Here is a 25,091-nt window from a genome sequence, read left to right as displayed (position 1 = left end):
AGCTGGGTTCCATAGAAAGGGCAACAGCTCACCATACCCAGGAGATTGAGACGAAAGAGATCCTTGCACCAAAAATCCCTGGAAAGCAGCATTCCATGTGTAAATGCACTAGTCAGGAATGGAATACCTGCTGCCAAGCTGCTGAACATCTTCCGCCAGTTCCTTAGCCAGCATAATGCATGCAGCCCCATGGAAACCAGTAAGGCCAGATCCTCTGCCAGTGTAAAGCAATTGGATCTCATTGTAGCAGTGGGACCAGACCCCCTGCTGGTATCAGTCAGCTCAACCTTGACTCAGAGTCATGTTGGATTCTCCTTCACTGGCAACTTTTCAATCAAGATTGGATGTTTTTCTGAAACTTATGCTCTAGTTCAAAGGAATTATTCTAGGGAAGTTCTCTGACCTGTGTAATACAGGAGGTCTTCTGGTCTTGGAATCTATGAACCTCATTGAAAGGGGATTTAGTCTTACTGGCTTCAGTGTAAACAGCACAGTCCCATTGAAGTTAATGGGCTCAAAATCCCAAATGGTGTAAATTGGCCAGAGCAACCATTGAATTTAATGAAGCTACATCAGTTTATGCCCGCTGAGAACTGGCCCATTTTTTAAAATCAAAAGTGCACATTAAATTGAGGTAACCAGTACCAAAAATGAAACTGATCCATTCCAGATGTTACTGCTACCATAAGTCGATTCAAATGGGAAAGGGAAGATGGGAGGAATTTAGCCCATGAGCTTTCTAGAGCCCTGGTTTGATCAGGAGTCCGTCTAAGCTGCGCCGATGGTTATACTGTTGATCTGTGTCGCCAGCATCCCCCAGCAATTCAAATCAAGCCAACTGTGTGAAAAATATTTACTGAAGATCTAACACAGATGCTGAATACATTGTTATGCACTTGATTCAATGTTTGACATGTGGAGGGAGAGGGGGATCATGCAGCGTTGATGCATGGTTGGCAAAGCTGTCCTAGTGGCCAGCACAGCACTGACTGGATCTGCAATGCTGTTTAGCACAGCTACAGAAAGAGATAATGTCGCTATATGGCTGGAGTTAGAATGCAGTGTCCTCTCCTGCTTCAGCCTTCAGAAAACCTGGAGATAAGATTGTAAACAGTTATTCTTTAGCTTAGTTCAGTTAGTCCTAGTGTAGATAGTGTAGTTTGTTTTCCCGGACTGGGGATTCCCTCCCCGTAGTCGGGGACAATGCCTAGACTCTGGGCTTCAAAAACTGTGTTTCCTGCCCTAGATCCTTCTGCATCAGCAACAACACCAACACTGCCTCTACTGTCTGGGGGAGATGCGCGTCTTGGGGAAGTGCAGCATTTGTTGCTCGTTTCCCCCAAGAGCTCTAGGGGTGGGGTTCTGACTTAAAATGTTTGGTCCGTAATCTTGATGGAAGCATTCGGTGAGACGTTTTGCTTAGGCACTAGAAAGTATTTTATCTTTATATTTCTTGTAACCATTTCTGACTTTTATGCCTCATGACTTGTACTCACTTGAAATGTATCTCTTTATAGTTAATAAACTTGTTTTATTGTTTAAGCAGAAGTGACAGGGTAACTCTATTTATGGTAGTGAGCTGATATTATTCCCTTAAAGGAATAACAAACTTAATATATTTGTACTGTCCAGGACATACATTTCTGGGGGACAATCCAGGACTCGGAGTGTTTTGGGGTCACTCCGCAGTATAACCGAGGCTGGTGAGAGCCAGGGTGTGACTGGCAGTTTTCAGTTACACAAACACATCTGGGAGTGACCTGCCTGCTGGTGGCTGTTTGTGAGCAGTCCAGGTTGGAGGCTACAGCAGCAAGGCATTGCAAGGCACCCCAGGTCACAGGGCAGAGGTGACGCACCCTGCACTGGTTTGGATTGTACTCTGTTCTTGTGAAATACTGTAAAGGAGTCTTGACATATCAAATTATTCCTTCTCCTTCACTCTAAATTTCTACCCAATGTCATCTCCAAATTCTACCTTCACCAGTATATTTTCTTACCTGTCCTTTTTCCGAAAATCCATGCTTCACATGAAGAGAAAAGACTTCATTCCCTCAACATCAGGTGTGCACTGGCTTTGACCTGCAAAGAACCAAGTCCATCAAAGTCTCCAAGACTTTGTTGTGATAGCAGAGAGATCCCATGGTTAGGCTATATCCTTTCAGAGGATTTCTAAGTGGGTTTCTGGCTGCATTATTGAATGCTGCAGACTCACATCCCACCTCCCATTCAAGTGGTAATGAAGCCATTTAACAGGCATTTGCCAACCCCCGGGTGTACACTGTCAGTTTCTGAATTTACTGACAAAAACAGTTGTGCATTACTGTAATATTTACTCAGAACATGTTTAGTCTACAGGACGTTAGTTTAAAATTTGCTTTAAAAATATTTCATTAGTGTGTTGCTGAAGATTACAAAATCACATCTCTAAAAAATCCTTGCATAGATTTTTTTAGATGCACAATCTGAGTATTCATCTTTAGCCTTAAATGCTTGGATCTTCAGACATATAGTTTTCTAAATAAATCCTTCAAAAGACCACCCTTATCTAAAATACACATGCAAGCCTGGGCTGCCATCGGGCATAGGGGCACCAGTTTAATAATACTGCATAGGGCCCCATAAATCCTAAGGACGTCCCTGTGCATACCCACGGATGGAGTACAGCTACAGACCACACACCTTGAAGAACCTCCAGTGACAGTAAGTAACTGTGCTTATAGCTAAAAAGAAACCATTAGCTAATGTGAAAGCTTGGGACTGGCTCTCTGACATTTGATAGCCCGAGCGGATCAAAAGGCAGTGATAATAGATATTTATTATTGTTACTATTATTTATTATGTATACTATATTTTTCATGCTTTTTAACTCCAGGATGCGAGAAGTAGACCTGGGTTGTGGGAAGGCTCTGCTGATAAAGGAAAATGGAGACTACTATGCAATGGGACACAAATGCCCTCACTACGGAGCCCCACTGGTGAAAGGTTAGTCTGTACGCTCTTGGTGTAAGAATATGAACCTGAATCAGATAGTCACAACAGACAATGGATCCGTATGAAGAATCTGAGCCATTTGGTATCATTCACTACATTGCAGAATTTTCAGGTCTATAGAGACATCCTGCCTTTGAGGTAAACATACACTGTTAATCCAGGAAAGGGATCAAAATCCTCTGCAGAGCACTCTGTCCATGTTTGATTTGCTAACAGATCTCGTGCTAGCCTATGCAGCACATCTCTGAGTGAAGTCTCTTAAAATGATGTTTGAAGAATAGAAATATAACCTTTCTGCCAGTCCAAGTTGACAGCAACAAGAGCTGGGTTCAGTATCTAGGGGTTCCTTTTCAACAATACATCATGAAACTGGCTTGAGCCCCCACCCAGTGACTTGGACAATTACACACCACCCCCTGGGTGCCTCTAAGAGGCAATACTTCTCCATTCGCAAGCACGGAGTCTGAATGTAGCAAAGAAACTTTTAATAAAAGGAGGGAAGTAACCCGGCATTAAATTGGGAAAACACTACAAACAGGGTTCACAAACATAAACCATTAGCAAAAGGCCCACTCCCAAGTAAGTTGGGCAGTGTCCTTTTCCCCTCAGGTTCTTAAGTCCAGCAACCAAAAGTCCCCTTAACATGCCCATCCCTTCTCTGCAGCCCACTCACAGTTGTTATCCTTGGTCAGGGCAGACCCAGAATTGAGAGATTCATCTGCAGATTTCACCTCTCACCCTGGGCAGTGGGGGGAGAGTAAGAAGGTACCTCACTTGCTCCGCTGCCCAGCTGATTAGTGCTCCGCTCCTCGCCACCGGCCGCTCTGCTGGCCAATCGCCACGTCTCTCCACCAGGCTGTACTCACCACCCTGCTGGCCAGTCGCCACGCCTCTCTGCTGGCCGCCCTGCCAGCCGATCATCGATCCACTGGGATCTCTCCAGGACTCCCCACTTAACACAGGGGTCTGAGACTTTCACCCAGTGATTCCTGCTGCGGAGGGGAACTATTCTTCTCTATTCTATTCTTCTCTACGACAGAGCATTTAGAAATTCCATCCTCTACGTGGATGGCTCTGCTGTGGTCCTGCTTCTTACCTGGAAGCCAGAGCTCTTCCTCCCACCCACCTCACGCTCACAGTCTGGTTCTGCACATAACCAGCCACACCACATAAACATTCTTACCTCAAAAAAACAGTAAGAGCTGCTCTACAGGCCATTTTTGCAGCAAATTTAACTATTCCAGGTGAAATTGGTGCACCCCCTGGTGTGGATACAGTTCTCTTGTTACAAAGGAGCTTATACAGTTATAGCTTATTGCTGTCTGTTTACCTGCTGGGCTCGTGGGAAAGCTGGCTTTGGTCCCTAGGCACCAGACTTTCAGCTCCGCTCTAGCTCCTTTGCAGGAGACAGCTGTTAACTAGCATCAGGGGCTGAACCAACCCCTGCAATAGGGGAGCACAAGAGTCTATATAACAACCTTCACCCCGCAACTTGGGTCCCATGCCTGAGCACTGGGCTGCACAATTTAAAGTCCAGTGAGCCCTGTCACAGTTCCCAGGCTAGCTGCACCTTTGACCCCTCCTGGCCTCTTTGAGGGCACCCCTTTCTCAGGCCTCGAACCATCACCTCTCTGGATGGTATCACACAGTTATCCCACTCTCAAACCAGGCCTTGGACTGCATCCCCCTGCAATCAACCATGATCACCTCAGCAGAACTGACTTATCCTCAGCACCTGCAGTTCCATCCCCTCCAGGATCAATGACAGAGGCTAATACAGTGGCCTCCAGATCTGTGAATATATGTTGACATGCTTCTGCACTGTCACTGAGCCAGCATGAAGGGGGCCAACACCTGATCATTGGCCATCAGTAATGTTGCCAGGATGTTGCTGCACTAAGTTCTCGCTGGGATTGCTAGGAAATGGTAGGGAAGGATCTACGGTGAGGTGTGACTCGCTCCTGCCATGCCTTTTGCAGGGGTTTTATCCAAAGGAAGAGTGCGCTGTCCCTGGCATGGGGCTTGTTTCAGCATCGGCACTGGTGATATAGAGGACTTTCCTGGCTTGGACAGCTTACCCAAATTCCAGGTGAGATCTTTCAATCTGCAGAGAAAGAAATGACCATTGGGGAAGGAAGGGACAGGGGAAGTGTTTTCCTTTCAGAGTGCAGAGCTGGGGTCTCCCAAGTGTGGGAGTGGTGGTGACTTCATGTGACCCCACTCACTGCTCCCTCCACCTGACCCCCATGATTCCAGCTGACCCCTTTGCCCTGCACCCATCTTGCAAGTGCCAGCCAGCTCCTGTGAAACTGAATCTCCAGGGTAAGGAAGAAGGAGAGAGAAAGGGAGGGGGCACATACATGGGAAGGGCTTGTTACACAAAGGCTGCTGCTGGTGAAGAGTGGTGGGGCTGAGGAAGAAGGAGGGGAGAAGGGCATCCAGGTGCCCCCCAGGACACGGTGCTGAGAAGACACTTAGGCATGTGGGATAAGAATCCAGACGAACAGAGATGGACACTCTGCTAAAGATCCTTGTACACCTGATACTAGTTAACAGAGAAAGTCCCAGGTCCCTGGGTGTAGGAGAGCCCTGGGTGCTGCTCACCCAGCTCTTACATGGGCCATGCAGAGAATACAGCGAGCATGCAATGTGGCTGAGTGGACAGAACCTGTTTTGCATTGAGCTATGTTTAGTTCAGCAGCTGTTAGACAAGAACACTCCCTTTAAACCCAGAGACACTAACTGTGCTGCAAACTGCTGCTGTCTTCTCGCCCCAGGTGAAAATCGAGAAGGAGAAGGTGTACATCCGAGCGAGCAAGCAGGTGAGGGGGAGAGATTCCATTGGCATCCAAACACAGGGACTGGGGATCGCAGCTTGCTGGGAGGCAAGGGTGATTTGATCCTTTGGCCCTTTGATTAGGTAAACAAATGTCCAAACAGGAAATAAATAGACCTTCCACACTCAAACCCTCCAGCCCTCATCCCCAGAGCTACAATGGGGTTCAAGTTGCCAAGGTTATCTGCTGCCCCCTAGGGAGTACCACAAGGAATGCTCTAGTTTGCTTTTAGAGACTGCTCAGATATGCAACAAAAATTATTAAAGGTCTAGAAAACATGAGCTATGAGGGAAGATTGAAAAAATCGGGTTTGTTTAGTCTGGGGAAGAGAAGGCTGAAAGGGGACATGATAACAATTTTCAAGTACATAAAAGGTTGTTACAAGGAGGAAGGAGAAAAATTGTTCTCTTTAACTTCTGAGGATAGGACAAGAAGCAATGGGCTTAAATTGCAGCCCGGGGGCTAAGTTAGACATTAGGAAAAACTTCCTGTAAGGTGGTTAAGCGCTGGAATAAATTCCCTAGGGAGGTTGTGGAATCTCTGTAATTGGAGATTTTTAAGAGCAGGTTAGATGAACACCTGTCAAGGATGGTCTAGATAATGCTTAGCCCTGCCTTGAGTGCGGGGGACTGGATTAGATGGCCTCTCGAGGTCCCTTCAAGTCTTATGATTCTATGCACATTCTATCTATTAGGAGCCACATTCTGATATCCACCCATACATTTAAGGAGCTCCAGTGACTCAAAGATTTGGCCCAAAGAGGTCACTAATATCAGGTGTGGCTGCCAGCATGTGGACAGATGATTTGTGATGCAGTGTCCCATCTACCCAGGTTACACACGTGAATGTTGGGGTTTGATGAAAAAGGATAACATCTTCCCATCCCTACCATCCTGTGCTGAGTTCTCCATTGGCAATGTGGGGGGCCGTACGTGGGGTGGTAGAAGTTACACTGAACTTTGCTTTGCTAGGACTTGCTGCTGTATAGTTGTAAAGCTAAAGAACATTGAACCAGCATTGCCACAGCTTTGTTCGGCACCCAAACTTTCCGACCTGGATGAATTTGTGGCTGATGGTGGATTTATTCTTCAACTGCCTTCTGGAAGTGGCATAGTGACATGTCTGGTAGAAAGGTTTTATAGTCCCATCATGCTTTTGTTGGGTCTGAGTTTGGAATCCTCTTCAGGCAATAAGAGTGAAGCTTTCATCCAAGCTGCTTTACAAAATAACTCATAGCTGTTCCCATTTGTACCTGGCAAAGTTAAAGCTTTGAACTGTTAATGACAGTCATCTCATTAATTGCTACACAGGCTCTTCTGACGCAAAGAAGGACAAAGGTTATGGCAAAATGCATCTCCCTCAGCAACTACAATATCAGTAGCACCAACGTGCTGATCATTGGAGCAGGTATTGAGATGTGCCTGCTGACAGCAGCAGATCTGTCATTTCAGTGAAGGATATAAAGAGAACAGTGAATAGTATATGCTAACTGATGTACACCCTTCATCTTCCTGGCCAGTCTGTGGATACACCCATCCCACTCCCAGTCTGGGTACATAACTGTCCATTCTCCTAATGTGTATAGACCCACAGCCAGATCCACCAATACAGAACTATTAACTAAGCTCAAGATCTTTGTATGCCACTACGCTAACCATTGGCCTGGGCTATGCAGCAAGTCAGACGAGATGAAAATCTAGGACTCTGTGTACAATGTCCCCGTGTGCCTAATTTATAGACATTTGCTCCCAAACTTTGTGGAAACCCTTCCCCAACCTCCCACACTGGGTAACTAACTACCGCTCCCACTGCAAGTTTCTCAGGGTATTTCTTCACTGCACAGTTAGCCCAGTAAGTTATGTTCCTGGTCTGTATTGAGATAACACACACCCTAGCTCCAGAGCAATAATGGGAAATGTGGATGTCCTGTGTATAAGTAACCCCTAACTCCTGCACCTGATCTATTTTAATTCTCCCACTCTGTGAATACAGTCATTTCCTCCTAAACCATCACCAGACACTCCAGGCACTTCTCTTTCTAATCACCACCCCAGTTCCTTTGACATTCCCCCCCATGCTCCTGAGCTGCTGATAACCTCCACTCTTCCAGGCTATATAAAATACAGGTATATAATAGCAAAGCTTCTGTCCCTGCTGTCCTCCGCAATCTCTCTTGTGTGTTAAGTTTGGAATTAACGCTTTGTCTACAGTAAGAAAATTTTGCAAAACTCTGCTCTGTCACCAGTTCAACTGCATTGGTTTTCACAACCTAGTTTTTCAAAAAGATCTGCTCTAGTTCAAACAGGAGTTAATTCAGGGAAGTCCTATGGCCTGTGTTATGCAGAAGGTCAGACTAGATGACCACAGTGCTACTTTCTGTCCTTGGAATCTATTGGTCTAGCGTAGATGGGTTACTGGCTGCAGTACTTACTTTAAGCACTGGATCTTATACGCAGCTCTGAGTATGTTTAATCAGCTCAGTGCTTAAAACAGCCCCTTGACACTAGTGCTCCCAATATAATTAGCACCAGCCAAGCTGAAATGATGATAGCAACAATGAGATCATTTTACAGCAGTTCCCTAGTGTAGACATGGCTTTAGTTCCAAACTTACCAGAGACAAATTGGAGGAGGAGTGTGAGTAGGAGGGGCCAGTTGCATTTGTGTTGGTACTTTGTGCTTTTCTTAAAATGTGTTTTGTGGATGGAACAAAACTTTACAGAATAGAAGACCTCACCAGTCTGTAGGCAGCAACAAACTTCCCTGCTGTTGCTTTTCTACAGAGAACAGGGAGTCATGGTGGATGCTGCCTTTCCAATGATGGTTAGCATGGACTATTCATTGTTTGTAATGACACCATTATTGCAGGCTTAGTTGCAGAAGAGCCCCGAGGCTGAGAAATTTCTACTCATTTTTCAAAGCTTCAAGTATACACCTAGAACTGGTTCAATATTTTTGGCCAAGACATTGTTCAGCATATGTTGCCATGGCATGACTATGTAATGGAACAAGTACCTTTTGTGGTATTTGATTACCTCTGGAGCTAGTCAAATCCTAGGCCAGATTTCACGGTTTATTCAGATCATGCTTAGCGAAGTAGAGCAGGGCTATCAGGGAGCCAACTGTTGATTCTCTGCTTGGCCCCTGCATATGCCAGATGTCTCTAGTCCCTAAGGTGCCATATGCCATGGGTGAAAGCCAAAGCACACCATGTTCCGCCACTCCCTGTCCCCTTGCTTCCTGCCCCAGGTGCTGTGGGAAGAGTAGGATAGAAGCCAGCTATGCCTGCTCTTCTCCTATTGCATTACCCACTCCCTTTGTGCCAGTGTGCTTTGCTGGATAAAAGCCAAATTCTGAAACTCCTGTCCCTTGGTTTCAAGGGGTCTGTTCCTAGAGCAAGGCACAGCTACACATGGGAATGGACATCAGAATCTGGACCCAAGTTACTCATCAGATAATGATGATTTAATCAAAGAATGCATTTGATTAGTGGCTTTTCCAGGCTTCAGCCAGCTCATTTTACAGCCCTCCTAATGCTCCAGTTCTAACTGGTGAGCCAGAAAGGCAGGGGTTCAAACCCTAAACAGTGAGGCAGAAGCTCTGAGGACAGAGTAGACCTGCTACCCAATGGAGCAATTCGGAATCCACTCCCTGTCCCAAGGTATCAATGACTGGAATAGCACTAGGCAACCTTTTTATTGTTCATAAAAGCAAAAGAAATGAAAGGCTAGATTCACAAAAAAAAAGTCTGAGAGATTGAGTCCTTTACTGGATGGATGCTAAACTTTTCATTTGTTAAATAAAATACATATGTAGCAATTACTGGCCTTATGCCTTTTAGGTGCTGCTGGATTGGTTTGTGCAGAGACCTTAAGACAGGAAGGTTTCTCCGACAGGATCGTAATGTGCACAATGGACAGACACTTACCCTATGACCGACCCAAGCTAAGTAAGGTTTGTATCATCCAGAATGTTTCATATTCTTATTTCATGTATTCTATATTCATGTTTCTCTCACTAGACAGTGGGTGTCCCAGTTGCTAGAAACTTTGCCAGCTTGTCCTTTTATTGCACTGAGGCACTGTCAATAAAATTAATTCTAGGGACTTCTGGAGCTTGTCACCTTTTCAGTGTGTGTTTTCGGAGGCAAACCCGTGAACCCTCCTCTGACCTAGTCATATCATCATCTAAGACCAATAATGGAAGGAGCCTGATGAAAGCTGGGGCCGAGATTTCCCAATGTACATGCTTTATGTCCCGTTCTTAAGTCCATAGTTAGGTATCTAAATAAGTAGCCTCATGTTCAAAAGTACTGAGTAGCTCTCAGTTCCCACTAAAACCAGAGAGAGTTACTGGCTACTCAGCACTTTGCACAATCAGGTCACCTAGGTCTCAGGTTACATAACCTGTTTTAGAAAAGCTTGGCTGGGGGCCTTGTCCCAACTTTATTAAATCATCTTCGTCTTTCATATGCCTGGGGTAGAGCAGCAACTACACTTTCACCTGATGTCGATCGAGCCAAATGGCTGTAGCGGGAGTAGCAGAATTTATTGCAGTGATGCCTGTTTAACTAAATATACTGGCACCTTTCTTTCATTTTGACCTCTTGTTTCTTCTTTTGCTTGAATTTTCTTTTCTGCAAACAACTGAGGATATTAAATACAAAACCCTGATGTTCAACTTTCAATCATGGTACTGCACTGTCTGCATAAAAATGAGAAAATTGTAAATATTCCCAAAGCAAATCCATATACAGGGAGAACTGGATTTAATCTCTATATTGTTACCTTTAATTCTTTAATATATTCTTAGGCAGAAATCTTTACAATGATGAAGTGAAGGCTGTAAACATAAATTCTTTTTAAAAAAAGAATGATAGTCGCTGCCTCCGTATTTCTTTCACACAGAGCTAAAGTGGGCGAGTTAGTGGTACACCCTCCCAGAACATGGAGGGTGGGTAACGTTTAATCTCTGGAAAGCAGGAAATAAAGAGATCAGTGAAGACAAATTTAAACCTCTGGAAACCAGAGAACGCAGAGATAAAAATGTCTCCCGCCCCGGCAGAACCTTAACTCTGCTCCTCTGGAGCTGGCATTAGTTACTGGGACAAAACCTGATCTATCCCTAAAAGCCTGTCACCCATCCAAGCAAAGGCTCAGCTCAGCTCACTCATGGGGCTCTCCACCCTTCTGACTCCCCGGTGCGTACTTCAGGAGGTGAGGACAGCCTTGTCGCCCGCCTCTCGAGCTTACCTCAAGCAGGTCCTGAGGAAGAGTGCTCCCCGCCCACCCCGGGCCCTATGGATCTTTTCATCGGGCCCCTGTCCCGTGAGCCTCCCCTGCCACCCCACCCTGATGCCTGAAACCAGCTGCGTGACCTGCAGTCGTTTGGCTTTCAAACCACACCAAGGGCACATCTGTACACATTTGTGCTCCATACTCTGTTTCCTCACCCTCGTGTCCCGCCCTGATACCAAGTGGCGGGACCCAATGTCATCTGTCGAGGGTGAGGAACCCCGGTGGGCCAGTCTATATTCCATCCTCGTCCCACGGCCCCCCAGGGATATTGGCTGGCGGCTCCTCCATGAAGCTGTGAGCACGGGCGTGGATTTGGCGCGGTTCACTCCTGTCCCCAAAGCCTGTCCCTTCTGTGGTGTGAGGGAGATCCTGGAGCATGTGTATCTTGAGGGTGCCAGGTTGCAGCCCTTTTTTGGGCTCCTCCTGGACCCCCTTTTACGTTTTTGGCTGCACTTCTCCCCCCACCTCCTTATATATCACACCCTGTCATGGCCCCACAAAGTCACGGGACCTCCCAGTCAACTTCTTCCTAGCGGTGGCCAAGGTGGCCGTCTATAACCCCAGGGAAAGGATGTTGGCTGAGAGGGTTCTCTGTGACTGTGGGACCTATTTCCAATCCTCCCTCCATTCATGCATCTGGGCAGAGTTCCTCTGGGCAGCATCCGTTGGCTCCCTTGACACCTTCGAGGAGCAGTGTGCGCTGTCCAGGGTTCTCTGCTCAGTATTTCCTTCAGGTTTCCTTTTTTTGACCCTTTGACCTTCACACCCATCCTTGTTATTTTTTCTGTTGTCCCCCATAATTATGTGAGTTTTCCGGGCTCTGTGGATCCTCCCCATAAGCTTGGGGAGGGTCCCTTAGCCAGCCCACCTCTCCATAACCCAATAGGATCCAAGCAGAGGACACTGCAGGGTTTGTGTGTGTGCTCTGCTGACATCACCCCGTCAGAGCCAGGAGGGGGACGGGAGGGTGTTGTCACTAGAAGGCAGGTTTTCTAATCCTTTCATCATTCTCACAGCTCTTCTCTGAACCCTCTCCGATTTATCAACATCCTTCTGGACTTGTGGGCAGAGCCAGGGAGCCTAGGCCCCTCCACCTGCCTGGGGTGGGGGTGGGAGGGCTGAGAACACCCCGCAGTCCATGTCCCTGCCCCCGCAGACCCTCCACCCAGGCCAAAGGGTCCACAGCTCCCCACAGCAGCCTGCATGGCTCTTACCCTGACCTGGCTCCAGCTTCTGGCCTGGCCGGGGGAGTGGCACCTTGGGGGCCGAAGAACTACAGCCAGGCTGTGGTAAGAGCCACATGGGCAACTGTGGGGAGCCGCAGAGCCTCCATCTGCTGCTCTTGAGCCCCCCCACTTTGGGCAGGTGGACAGTCCATGGCTGCCTAGGCTGCTGGGGCCACCCTTACATTCGCTCTTTTGGCCACAGCATCACACTGGGAATTCATGTTCAGTTGATTATCCACCACAACCCCCAAGTATGTGTGAGTCACTGCTTCCCAGGATAGAGTCCCACATCCTGTAAGTATGGCCTGCAAGCTTTGTTCCCAGATCTATACATTAGCTGTCTTACAATACATGCTGGTTGCTTACGTTCAGTTTCCCAAGCAATCCAGATCGCTCTGTATCAGTGACCTGTCCTCTTCATTATTTATCCACTTTCCAATGTTTGTATCATCTGCAAACTTTATCAGTGATGATTGTATGTTTTCTTCCAGGTTATTAATACAAATGTTAAATAGCATCGGGCCAAGAACTGATCCCTGCAGAACCCCAATAGAAACAGACCCATTCTGTGATGATTCCCTATTTACAATGACATTTTGAGACCTATGCTACCAGTTTTTAATTCATTTAATATGTGCCCTGTTAATTTTATATTGTTCTAGTCTTTTAATCAAAATGTTGTGCAGGAACAAATCAAATAGACTTATAGACTTTAAGGTTAGAAGGGACCATCGTGATCATCTAGTCTGACCTCCTGCACATTGCAGGCCACAGAACCTCACCCATCCACTCCTGTAATAGATCCCTAACCTCTGGCTGAATTACTGAAGTCCTCAAATCATGCTTTAAAGGCTTCAAGTTAGAGAGAATCCACCATTTACACTAGTTTAAACCTGCAAGTGACCCGTGTCCCATGCTGCAAACGAAGGCGAAAAACTGTCAGGGCCCCTGCCAATCTGGCCTGAGGGAAAATTCTTTCCAGACCCCAAATATGGTGATCAGTTAGACTCTGAGCATGTGGACAAGACTCATCAGCCAGATACCTGGGAAAGAATTCTCTGTAGTAACTCAGAACCCTCTACATCTAGTGTCCCGTCTCCAGCAATTGGGGATTTTTGCTACTGGCAGTCACCAACGGGCCACATGTCAATAAGTTTCTATGGTATTCTTGTGGTTGAATATCTGCTGATGTTCATAACTCAAAATATCTAAAGCTGGTATAAACTAGCATTTTGCTGTCAACTCTCAGCAATTTAGCAACATTTACTCATAACATCACATTATCTTGTGACATCTTGTAATACAAGGTCATGTATCGGTTAATTACTTGTGTCCAGATTTTAAGCCTTTGGCCTCAGTTAGTTTGTAAGTTATTGCCTTACAGGCTTGGGACATATAAGCTTTTGCATTACTGCCTTAATTCATACTTATTCCTTACCTATGTGTATATATGTTTGTATCACTGTCTACAAATTAATTGGCTACAATCCAGTGAAATTACTAGGCATCAAGTTTAATACAAACAGGAGGAAATACTCTTTCATGCAATGCACAATTTACCTGTGGAACTCATTGCCAGGGGATGTTGTGAAGGTCAAAAGTATAAGTAGGTTAAAAAAAGAACTAGATAAGAGCTTGTGTTTTGATTCTTGCTGGGACATTTGCTCTTAAATAACTTAGCTGCTCTTGAAAATTCTGCCCTCAGGTGGATAACTGATTCTCTTTCCAAAAGTAACCCTTTTCTTGGCCCCTTTGTTTGTCTCTGTGCTCTTCCATGTTATGTCTTTTGAACTTCCACTTTACAGCTATTCAAAAGCCTTCCCTTCCTGTCTTTCTTAGTAGGCCAATTCTTGTACTGCAGTGTGAGCTAATATAAAAGGAATTAAGGCCCAATACCAAGTCCATTCAAGTCAATGGAGATCCTTCAATTTTCTTCAATGAGTTTTGGTTCAGGCCCTTAGCCCTGGTCACCTGCACAGATTTCCTGTGTACCAGGTTACTACAAGGACAGATTTCAGGCTATCACTGAAAAGTACTGGGAACATGTATAAAGGATGTAACTGGGAATTTACAAACATCTCTCACACTGTAAACTGTAAAGCCTGCTGCAGTTTCCACGATATGCATCTGAGGAAGTGAGCTGTAGCTCACGAAAGCTTATGCTCTAATAAATTGGTTAGTCTCTAAGGTGCCACAAGTACTCCTTTTCTTTTTGCGAATACAGACTAACACGGCTGTTACTCTGAAAACTGTAAACTGCGTAATTGACAGCAAAATTGCTTCTTTGTTGCAGTCAATGGATTCACACTTAGATCAGATCACCTTGCGCCCTAAGGAATTCTTCCGTACAAATGACATTGAGGTCCTGACTGAAACACAGGTAAGGAGAACAAGATTTGCAAGGTGCAGTCATACAAAATAGCATACAGTGTACATCTCGGAAGTTCTTTATCGAACACAGAGACTGCATGTGGCTAGTAAAAGAAAAAGCTAGCTTTGCTAGCTGGCACTGTCAAATTGCCTCTACAGAAATATTACCAAAAGCTGCATTAAAGCCCCCACTTCATAACAAGATCCCAGCTGTATGTCTCTGTTCAAAGCGCTGTTAGCTTGGCTAGCAAATAGCTACAAGATGGATGCTCATTGTGGCTGTTCCCACACTGATCATGCTCATGGCTGTGACCCTACAGAAGTTCGGTGCTGAGCACTACAGCTCCATGCATTGCAATAGGAATTACCCAGCAATAGGAACTGGGCCCTGACTTAGACTACTCAAGACTGGTTGTATTATTTTACCAAGGATACCAGTTAGACATACAGGGACCCAAATTCCTTCTTTTGTGAGCCAGTTTTTCAGGATCTCCTAAATTGCTTGTGGTTTTTCCAGAGTCAGTGTCAGTGATGCAATAAGCCATTAACTATTGTCTTAATACACTTGGAGGCAACTTATTCTGACTCTCTTGTACATCTAGATTTTCTAATCATTGCCTTGCTTGCTTTTTATCAAGTTGTTTTTACAGACTCCTTCTTCCTACCTGTTCACGTTTCCTTTCCCCGCCCCTTTGCTGGCCACCTTACTATGGTCAGCGAGTGACGTAGCTCTGCTGAGTGCCAGGGTGCCAAAAGGCCCATGAGGTGCTTGGACTCCTCGTTCCCCACGGCACTGGGTAGAAGAGACAAAACAGGGAAACCAAACTGCATGTTGGGCATAAACCTGGGCCAGGATCTTTATTATTCTATTTATGCGTATTACAGCAGCACTCTGAGGCTCCAGCCCAGGATCAGGGTTGCAATGTTCCAAGTATACACAAGTATAAAAGACAAATAATCCCTACCCCAGACAGCTCACCTCTAACTTCAGACCGATTGCTTTTTCCTTGTATTAATTCTCAGCATGTTGGAATCCTGTTCTTCACTTCATGCTGTTTAATGTGAGGTCAGTAGCTTATAGAGTTCGCACCATCCACAGTGTAATTAAGGATGCAGCCCTGATTCTTCATTTATCACAAAGACCTGGTTGCATGACCCTGCAGGACTGGTGCTGGCTCAGCTGCCACTTGATCATAGACAACGCAGTTCATGTAAGGAACAACTGACCAAGGGTCAAGGTGGATTCTCCATCACTGACCATTTGAAAAATCAAGACTGGCTATTTTGCTAAAAGATCCGCACTAGGAATTATTTGGGGGCAGTTCTCTGGCCTCTGTTCTAAAGGGGTCAGACTAATGATCACCATGGTCCCTTCATGGCCCTGGTGTCTATGAGTCTAGAAGGGGCATTCAAGGAAGTGGTGCTGCTGTGCCACTTCCATCTGTTGCCTCATATGCAGATTTCCTGCTGCAATGGTGTGTGTGTATGTGTGTGTGTGTGTGAGTGTGAGAGACAGAGAGAGAGAGAGAGAGATTTCAGAGACATACCTGGGATGGGGTTAAGGCAGAACTAGTGTTACAGCTGGCCAGGTTCCTGTCTGTGGTCACTCTGGAATTGTCAAGGTTCTTTGCTCTTGGTATCCTTACGTGCACACAGATGATGATGATTCTTCCAGGACAGCTCAGGATTTAATGGCTGCTGTGGGAGAGGCCTAGGGTAAAGACCCCTGCTCCTGAGAACCAATCCAAACCAAAACCAATGGGGCTGGTTTTTCCAGTCCAAGCTACTAGTCCCAGCTGGGCTGGGCAGGGACAGGACTTCCTCTTCCCCTGAATGGCTGCTCTTGGGGAGGAGATCAGACCCACTTCTGGGTACTGTCCCCGGCTGCAGAAAGCTCCGGACTGCTGCCTTCACTTCTACACAGAAGTGAGGTTGGCAATCCTCCAACCCCCCTACAACAGCTTTGTGACCCCCCACCCCCACCCCTATGGCTCCCTTTTGGATCAGGACCCCCACGATTACAACACCATGAAATTTCGGATGTGAACATCTGAAAATGTGAGATTGACGAATTAAAAAACCCTGTGACCATGAAATTGACCAAAATGGACTATGAATTTGGTAGGGCCCTAAAATGGTGAAGAGCCTATTGTCAGTGCCTTCTCAGTGCACTAATCAATACTACAGACCGCTCTAGGCACAGGTCTTTAGCCACAGAAAATAGGTACACTTAAAATAAGGATGGTAATTTCCTCAAACCGTTGGATTAGGAATGATAGCTTGTCACAGACATGGCTGCCGATGTCTATTAAAATTGAATGTTGAACGACAAATAGCACTGAAACAAGCACCCATTTTATAGCTGCCCCATTCAAAATGGGCCCAAGACTGGAATAACAAGTAGCGCTGCAAGCAAGTCTGTCTGAGCTGCCTGGAGACTTCTGTCCAGAACTCCTCCAGTCTCAGCCTTCGCTGCTTTCACCAGTACTATGCATCTCTCCCTAATTTTTTTGAGCAACAAATTTAAGTCACAATTAATCTAAAATGATTAGTCCAAATGAATGAGTTGGTTGCATGAGCTAATACAATGTGATCCATGGAAAACTCAGCCCAGAGTACCAGGCGAGGCTGTCAGTGTGCCTTGAGATGAGACCAGCCCTTTGCCCTCGCGCCTTCCGGGCTATTCCACTTGGAGCTAAACCCTTTGGTATCTCAATAAGCACCTCGGATTTTGCCCCGTAATGTTATCTAGAATGATTGCAGGTTGCAGCTGTGGACACCAAGAACAAGACAGCCGTGTTCAAGGACGGATTTAAGATGGACTATAACAAACTGCTGATAGCAACCGGAAACACGTAAGCTACAAACAAACATAATCCACCCCAAGACACATCCTACTCTTAGGAGAACCTAAGGAGCTTGTGCCTAGGGATAAAGGCCTAGACTCACAAAGGCTCTTGGGCATCCAACCCCCAAATTTAGGGCCTAAATCCCACTTTTTGGCTGCACTGTGACCCACAAAACTCCCACTGAATCCTGTAGGTGCCTCAACTCACTAGGCACCTACATTTTTTTTCCATTAAAAAAAAATTACCTTGATGCATGTTTCTGCCTCCGGGCAGGCACAAGTTGCCTCCCTCTAGGTGTCTGGAGGCCTATCTCCCACCTGAGCCCCAGAGCAATTCATGAACTGGGGGCAGATAAGCATTTGGCCCCCTTATTTGGGGCCAGGGCCCGGCCAGGCAGGTGTGCTCAGAGCATGCCTCCCAGATTGTGCCCCTCAGGTGAGTTGGCACACAGCCCGTGAGAGGGGCAGGGAAGGAGGAGCTCCCCAACTCTTAGCCCAGTGATTAGGGCATTCACCTGGGATATGAGACCCCCCCAGCTCAAGTCTCCCCCCAGCCTGATGAGAAGGAATTTGAACAGGGATCTGCCACCTCTCAGGTGCGTGTGGGCTATTCTCTTTTGGGGCTCCCAAACGCTCTCCTGTTGAAGCTCTGCCACTGTGGTGCAGGGAGATGGGACCCTGGCTTTCCCACATCCTGGCTGATATACTAGCTATCAGGAGAGTGAGTCTGTCTGTCTGTCTGTCTGTCTGTCTCTCTAGCCCAATGAGGAAGTGTCTGCCTCTTTACAACATTCCTGAGGCAGCTAACTCCAAAGAGAGTTTATAGCTGAGAATCACCAGCCGCCCTGACTCAGACATCTATCTCCAGGAGAGGGGCGGGGCTTAGGACACCCCTCTGGTTGGCATCTCCCATTGGCTAACTTAGTCAACTCCCTGCCTAGCATGTTAGCTTTTGTGAACCACAGTCTAAGGCATCTGTCTCTCCCCATTCAAAGCCTGGGAGCCTAACTCAGACTTTGATTTTCTAGGCACCTCAAAACACCTTTGTGAATCTAGGTCAAGCAACCTAACATGACTTAACCATTTGAATGGGGAATTTTTGTTCGCAAGAATATTTGCGAAAAAGGAAAGTGGGGATCTATGAATCCTGGTCTGAATATACGTTCACATGACTAGCCATTCAGGCTGGAAAGGTTTGTGCAGCCAAACCTGAAAACTGTGTTTTGGAGCAATCCAACCAGGAAGCAAAACCAATATCATGTTACCAGTTAGGCAGCAGAAGTTGTTAATTGTGCATAGTGACTACTGAAGTACTAATTGATGACCAATGCACAGGTTAAAATGTTCACAGAAGCTATTTATGAATGATGAATAAATGAGTGTAACCAAAGTATCAGTGGGTAAATCATGAGCAGAGCAGGTAGGGGTTCAAACACCTCTCTGGTTGACATCTCCGATTGGCTAGCTTAGGTGGCTCCCTGTATTTGTAATTTTCACCCCATGCACATGAAGAAGTGGGTTTTTCACCCACGAAAGCTTATGCCCAAATAAATCTGTTCATCTTTAAGGTGCTACCATACTCCTTAGTTTTTTTAGCATTCATGTTGTCCATGTTTACAGCTTCTAAGTTTCAGGTTTTTCAGGTTGCTCCTGCTGTTTGTCTAGTTCAGAGTGATTTACTATCTACATAGCTGTGAGTAGATTTAAGTCTGTCTTTAATTGTGATTGCTGTGAGACGTTCTTGTCAGTTAACCCAGTAACCAGCCTATCTCTGATACTTTCATGGTTTGCATTCCCAAAATCAGTTCTCAGCCAATGCATGCAGGGATTTTATAAAAGATTTGAATTTTCTCTTTGTTCTTGAATTCTCTGGTGAAAACCTGCTCTTTCATAAACCACATTTTTCTGAGTTATAAAGTATGCATCAAACATAGCCAAAACTCTCTTTCATAGTCATCATTGTGACTCTTCAGTAAAGTCAAAGGATTTAAAGATGTGCTCTAATGGTTTCCCCATAGCATAAATTAAAGACTATACCTGGATATCTCCAGGGTCCTGGTGGAAGCGCCATCAAAGCTAAAGTTCTCTGGAGCATTGAAGAGTGGTATGGTGATAAGATTTGACAACTTTTGTTTTGTGCCCTTTGTTTCTGCTCTCCTCTGGCACTTGATTACTTGTGATGCTTATGTCATGTACACCTTGTACTCAGTACAAGCCTGACTGCTACTAGCAAGTCAGGCTTCTGTGTCAGATATGGACTATCTACAAACCTTCCTTCACAAGGAATGACACACAAGATGTGTTCACTATAAAATCCTTTAATGCACTGCCAGGAAGGAATGGCTGTTGTGAGCTTAAGGTATGTCAGATGGAGCCCCCTAGTGGCTAAACAGTATAATACAGTTTAGCATTTCTTTTCACAGTTTCAGAGTAGCAGCCTTGTTAGTCTGTATTCGCAAAAAGAAAAGGAGTACTTGTGGCACCTTAGGGACTAACAAATTTATTTGAGCATGAGATTTCATGAGCTACAGCTCACTTCATCAGATGTATTCAGTGGAAAATGCAGTGGGGAGATTTATATACGCCAGAACATGAAACAATGGGTGTTACCATACACACTGTAACGAGAGTGATCACTTAAGATGAGCTAATACTAGCTGGAGAGCCGGGGAGGGGTGTGTGAAAGAAAACCTTTTGTAGTGATAATCAAGGTGGGCCATTTCCAGCAGTTGACAAGAACGGCTGAGGAACAATGGGGGGTGCGGGATAAACAGGGGAAATAGTTTTACTTTGTGTAATGACCCATCCACTCCCAGTCTCTGTTCAAGCCTAAGTTAATTGTATCCAGTTTGCAAATTAATTCCAATTCAGCAGTCTCTCGTTGGAGTCTGTTTTTGAAGTCTTTTTGTTCTAATATTGCAACCTTTAGGTCTGTAATCGAGTGACCAGAGAGATTGAAGTGTTCTCCGACTGGTTTATGAATGTTATAATTCTTGACACCTGATTTGTGTCCATTTAGTCTTTTACATAGAGACTGTCCAGTTTGACCAATGTACATGGCAGAGGGGCACTGCTGGCACATGTTCTGTTATTTTCTTTGTTAGGCCTGTCCTGTAGTAGGTGACTTCTGGGAACTCTTCTGGCTCTGTCAGTCTGTTTCTTCACTTCAGCAGGTGGGTATTGTAGTTGTAAGAATGCTTGATAGAGATCTTGTAGGTGTTTGTCTCTGTCTGAGGGGTTGGAGCAAATGTATTGTAGAGCTTGGCTGTAGACAATGGATTGTGTGGTGTGGTCAGGGTGAAAGCTGGAGGCATGTAGGTAGGAATAGCGGTCAGTAGGTTTCCGGTATAGGGTGGTGTTTATGTGACCATCGCTTATTAGCACCGTAGTGTCCAGGAAGTGGATCTCTTGTGTGGACTGTTCCAGGCTGAGGTTGATGGTGGGATGCAAATTGTTGAAATCATGGTGGAATTCCTCAAGGGCTTCTTTTCTCTGGGTCCAGATGATGAAGATGTCATCAGTGTAGCGCAAGTAGAGTAGGGGCATTAGGGGACGAGAGCTGATGAAGCGTTGTTCTAAGTCAGCCATAAAAACGTTGGCATACTGTGCGGCCATGCGGGTACCCACAGCAGTGCCGCTGATTTGAAGGTATACATTGTCCCCAAAAGTGAAATAGTTATGGGTGAGGACAAAGTCACAAAGTTCAGCCACCAGGTTTGCCGTGACGTTATCGGGGATAGTGTTCCTGACGGCTTGTAGTCCATCTTTGTGTGGAATGTTGGTGTAGAGGGCTTCTACATCCATAGTGGCTAGGATGGTGTTTTCAGGAAGATCACCGACGGATTGTAGTTTCCTCAGGAAGTCAGTGGTGTCTCGAAGATAGCTGGGAGTGCTGGTAGCGTAGGGCCTGAAGAGGGAGTCTACATAGCCAGACAATCCTGCTGTCCAGGGTGCCAATGCCAATGCCAGATTGACAGAGCCGGAAGAGTACCCAGATGTCACCTACTACAAGACAGGCCCAACAAAGAAAATAACAGAACGCCACTAGCCATCATTTCAGCCCCCAACTAAAATCTCTCCAACGCATCATCAAGGATCTACAACCTATCCTGAAGGATGACCCATCCCTCTCACAGATCATGGGAGACAGGACAGTCCTTGCTTACAGACAGCCCCCCAACCTGAAGCATATACTCACCAGCAACCACATACCTCACAACAGAACCACTAACCCAGGAACCTATCCTTGCAACAAAGCCCATTGCCAACTGTGTCCACGTATCTATTCAGGGGACACCATCACAGGGCCTAATCACATCAGCCACACTGTCAGCGGCTCGTTCACCTGCACATCCACCAATGTGATATATGCCATCATGTGCCAGCAATGCTCCTCTGCCATGTACATTGGTCAAACTGGACAGTCTCTACATAAAAGAATAAATGGACACAAATCAGACGTCAAGAATTATAACATTCATAAACCAGTCAGAGAACACTTCAATCTCTCTGGTCACTCGATTACAGACCTAAAGGTCGCAATATTAGAACAAAAAGACTTCAAAAACAGACTCCAATGAGAGACTGCTGAATTGGAATTAATTTGCAAGCTGGATACAATTAACTTAGGCTGGAATAGAGACTGGGAGTGGTTGAGTCATTACACAAAGTAAAACTATTTCCGCATGTTTATTCCCCACCCCCCATTGTTCCTCAGCCGTTCTTGTCAACTGCTGGAAATGGCCCACCTTGATTATCACTACAAAAGGTTTTCTTACCTCTCCCCCTCTGCTCTCCTGCTGGTATTAGCTCATCTTAAGTGATCACTTTCCTTACAGTGTGTATGATAACACCCATTGTTTCATGTTCTCAGTGTATATAAATCTCCCCACTGCATTTTTCACTGAATGCATCCGATGAAGTGATCTGTAGCTCACGAAAGCTTATGCTGAAATAAATTTGTTAGTCTCTAAGGTGCCACAAGTCCTCCTTTTCTTACAGTTTCAGTCTTAACTATTCTGTTGCTTTCATGAGTAAAGGTTGCTCCTATGAGTGTGTTTTGCAGAATTAGACCCTAATTCTGACCCTGGAAATAGGAGGACCCTGTTTCAGGATGAAAACAAATGTTGAAATACCAGAACTTTTCCGGGACAGAAATTCCATTTTCTGAACAGCTCTATATCTGAATGTGCATAGACAGCAGGAATATAAAAGTGAAGTGACTAAGATATGGAGGCTTGCCAATAGATGTTATGGGCCTGAAAGTCATGATACAGAATCTAGCCCTGTACTGTAAGGCATACTAGTAGACTTACCTTTCGTGTGTATGTCCTTAACGTTCACATTTCCTGGTTTGTGAGTATTTAAATGTACAACATTAACCTTGCATTACCATAGCATATGATAGCATTAGGTCTGTATAATAGCACAGTGGGACAATCCACATCAAGATATGTGGTCAAGATTGTGCCCTCTGAGATTCACAGACATGGGTAGATTTCCCTTTTCCCACCTCTGTGACACTATCCCGCAGCTCACTGGGCCCCACATAACTCTTACAATATTTTCCATAAATACATCCCGCAATAACCATGACCACCAGAAAGTTCTTAGCTTTCAGCAGAGACCCCACATGCCCCTCCTTTGGTGAAACATCATGAAGATGGTGATTGTAGGGGAAGCATGCCCATCTGGGTATGTCTTGGCTTACAGAGTAGTAACTCTGTACCCCTAGTCTGTTGCCAAACTGGGGCTGTTGGGTCATAACACCTAACCCAGGCTTTGTGAATCCCAGTGATTTTTTTCCAGGCACCTAAAAATTAGGCAGGTGATACTCGGCATTGTCATGCCCAAGTTTCTTCAGGAATCTAGTCCCAAATGTTTATATGTTAATATATTGTTTGAAAATACTTTTAAAATCCTTTTACATAAGCTCCTGGGTAAAATTTTCAAAAGCACCAAAGTTATGTAAGAGCCTAAATCCTATTTTCAGATGTAATCTAAGCCCGTATCTACCTAAGATCCCTTAGGGCTAGATCCACATAGAGACTTAGATGTCACAGAGGTGAGCATTGCAATGCCTAATTTTTAGTTGCCTGCCACCCAGCGGACTCCTCAGACCTGAGTTAGGTGCTGTGGCTCCAGGTGCTCTGATTAACCTGTAGTAACCTCTCCTTAGTCCACAGGGAATAAGGCTCTGATCATCCTGGGGGTTACATACTTCCCCTCTATTACACTTTTGCTGCCCTCTGGCCTTGCTGTATCACAGTACCCAGACTCCCTATGTAATGCAGGGGGAGAGTTAGGGGCCTAAGAATGGGATTGGCAGACCCCAGCAAGTGGAATGGGGAGCCTCCTGAGCTAGCCAATTAGAAATGCAGAGGAGGGGCCCAAACACATGCCTTCATCTAACTTCAGGCTGGAGGAAAGTGTCTTTCTCCCCTGGGGACTCGCAGCTGTGACCCTTCTCCTGGTGCTAGGTGGCTGAGCAAGAACAGCCCTTTCTCATGGAAAAAACAGAGATAGTCAATAACCTAGAGTCAATAATCTAATAACAATTAGAGCACTCACATGAGCATACGGGGACACAAGAACAAATGGATATAAACTGGTCATTGGGAAGTTTAGACTTGAAATTAGATGAAGGTTTCTAACCATCAGAGGAGTGAAGTTTTGGAATAGCCTTCCAAGGGAAGCAGTGGGGGCAAAAGATCTATCTGGCTTTAAGATTAAACTCAATAAGTTTATGGAGGAGATGGTATGATAGGATAACATGATTTTGGTAATTAATTGATCCTTATATGTTCATGGTAAATAGACCTAATGGCCTGTGATGGGATGTTAGATGGGGTGGGATCTGAGTACCCAGGAAAGAATTTTCCATAGTATCTGGCTGGTGAATCTTGCCCACATGCTCAGGGTTTAGCTGATCGCCATATTTGGGGTTGGGAAGGAATTTTCCTCCCGGGCAGATTGGAAGAGGCCCTGGAGGTTTTTCGCCTTCCTCTGTAGCATGGGGCACGGGTCACTTGCTGGAGGATTCTCTGCTCCTTGAAGTCTTTAAACCATGATTTGAGGACTTCAATAGCTCAGACATAGGTGAGAGGTTTTTCGCAGGGGTGGGTGAGATTCTGTGGCCTGCGTTGTGCAGGAGGTCGGACTAGATGACCATAATGGTCCCTTCTGACCTTAGTATCTATGAATCTGTTCTCAGATTCTTGATGTGGAACAGGAACTTGAACGTGGGCATCCGACTTCCCAAGGGGAATGCCCAAATCACCAGTCTGGGGGCTGTTTTGGGATGTCTCTTTCTCAATCTCTGTTCTGCTGTGTATGAATAATGACACAGGCATTGCTGCAGCATTGGGCCCCAGAATCTCTCATTTCTCTAGTTGGTCATTTGATTCCAGCTCTTTTGGTACTGGAGATAATCTTGAAAACTGGACCAGCTGTCACTGAGGCAGGGTCCCATGCCCCATGCCTGAGTCTGCAGAAAGCCTGCAACAATAATTCTAAAATATTTG

At 45.6% G+C, this 25,091-nt stretch overlaps 1 protein-coding gene across 4 annotated transcripts in view; it reads left to right on the top strand.

Annotated features, from left to right (window-relative positions):
- AIFM3 (AIF family member 3) overlaps window positions 1–25,091 on the top strand; it is a 112,680-nt gene that overhangs the window by 44,014 nt on the left and 43,575 nt on the right. For 3 of the 4 annotated variants that reach the window (XM_073312949.1, XM_078848956.1, XM_073312951.1), the window contains 7 exons: window positions 2,873–2,982; window positions 4,971–5,080; window positions 5,769–5,813; window positions 7,139–7,235; window positions 9,669–9,781; window positions 14,644–14,730; window positions 17,484–17,575. In XM_073312949.1, coding sequence (XP_073169050.1) covers window positions 2,873–2,982; window positions 4,971–5,080; window positions 5,769–5,813; window positions 7,139–7,235; window positions 9,669–9,781; window positions 14,644–14,730; window positions 17,484–17,575 — 654 coding nt within the window. The remainder of the gene's footprint in view (window positions 1–2,872; window positions 2,983–4,970; window positions 5,081–5,768; window positions 5,814–7,138; window positions 7,236–9,668; window positions 9,782–14,643; window positions 14,731–17,483; window positions 17,576–25,091) is intronic. The other variant, XM_078848957.1, reaches the window with a different exon arrangement.

This window comes from Lepidochelys kempii, chromosome 15 (assembly GCF_965140285.1).
Source record: "Lepidochelys kempii isolate rLepKem1 chromosome 15, rLepKem1.hap1, whole genome shotgun sequence".
In the NCBI taxonomy this organism is placed as follows: domain Eukaryota; kingdom Metazoa; phylum Chordata; order Testudines; family Cheloniidae; genus Lepidochelys; species Lepidochelys kempii.
Note: the sequence above shows the minus strand (reverse complement) of the source record. Positions and strands in the feature narration are given on the sequence as shown.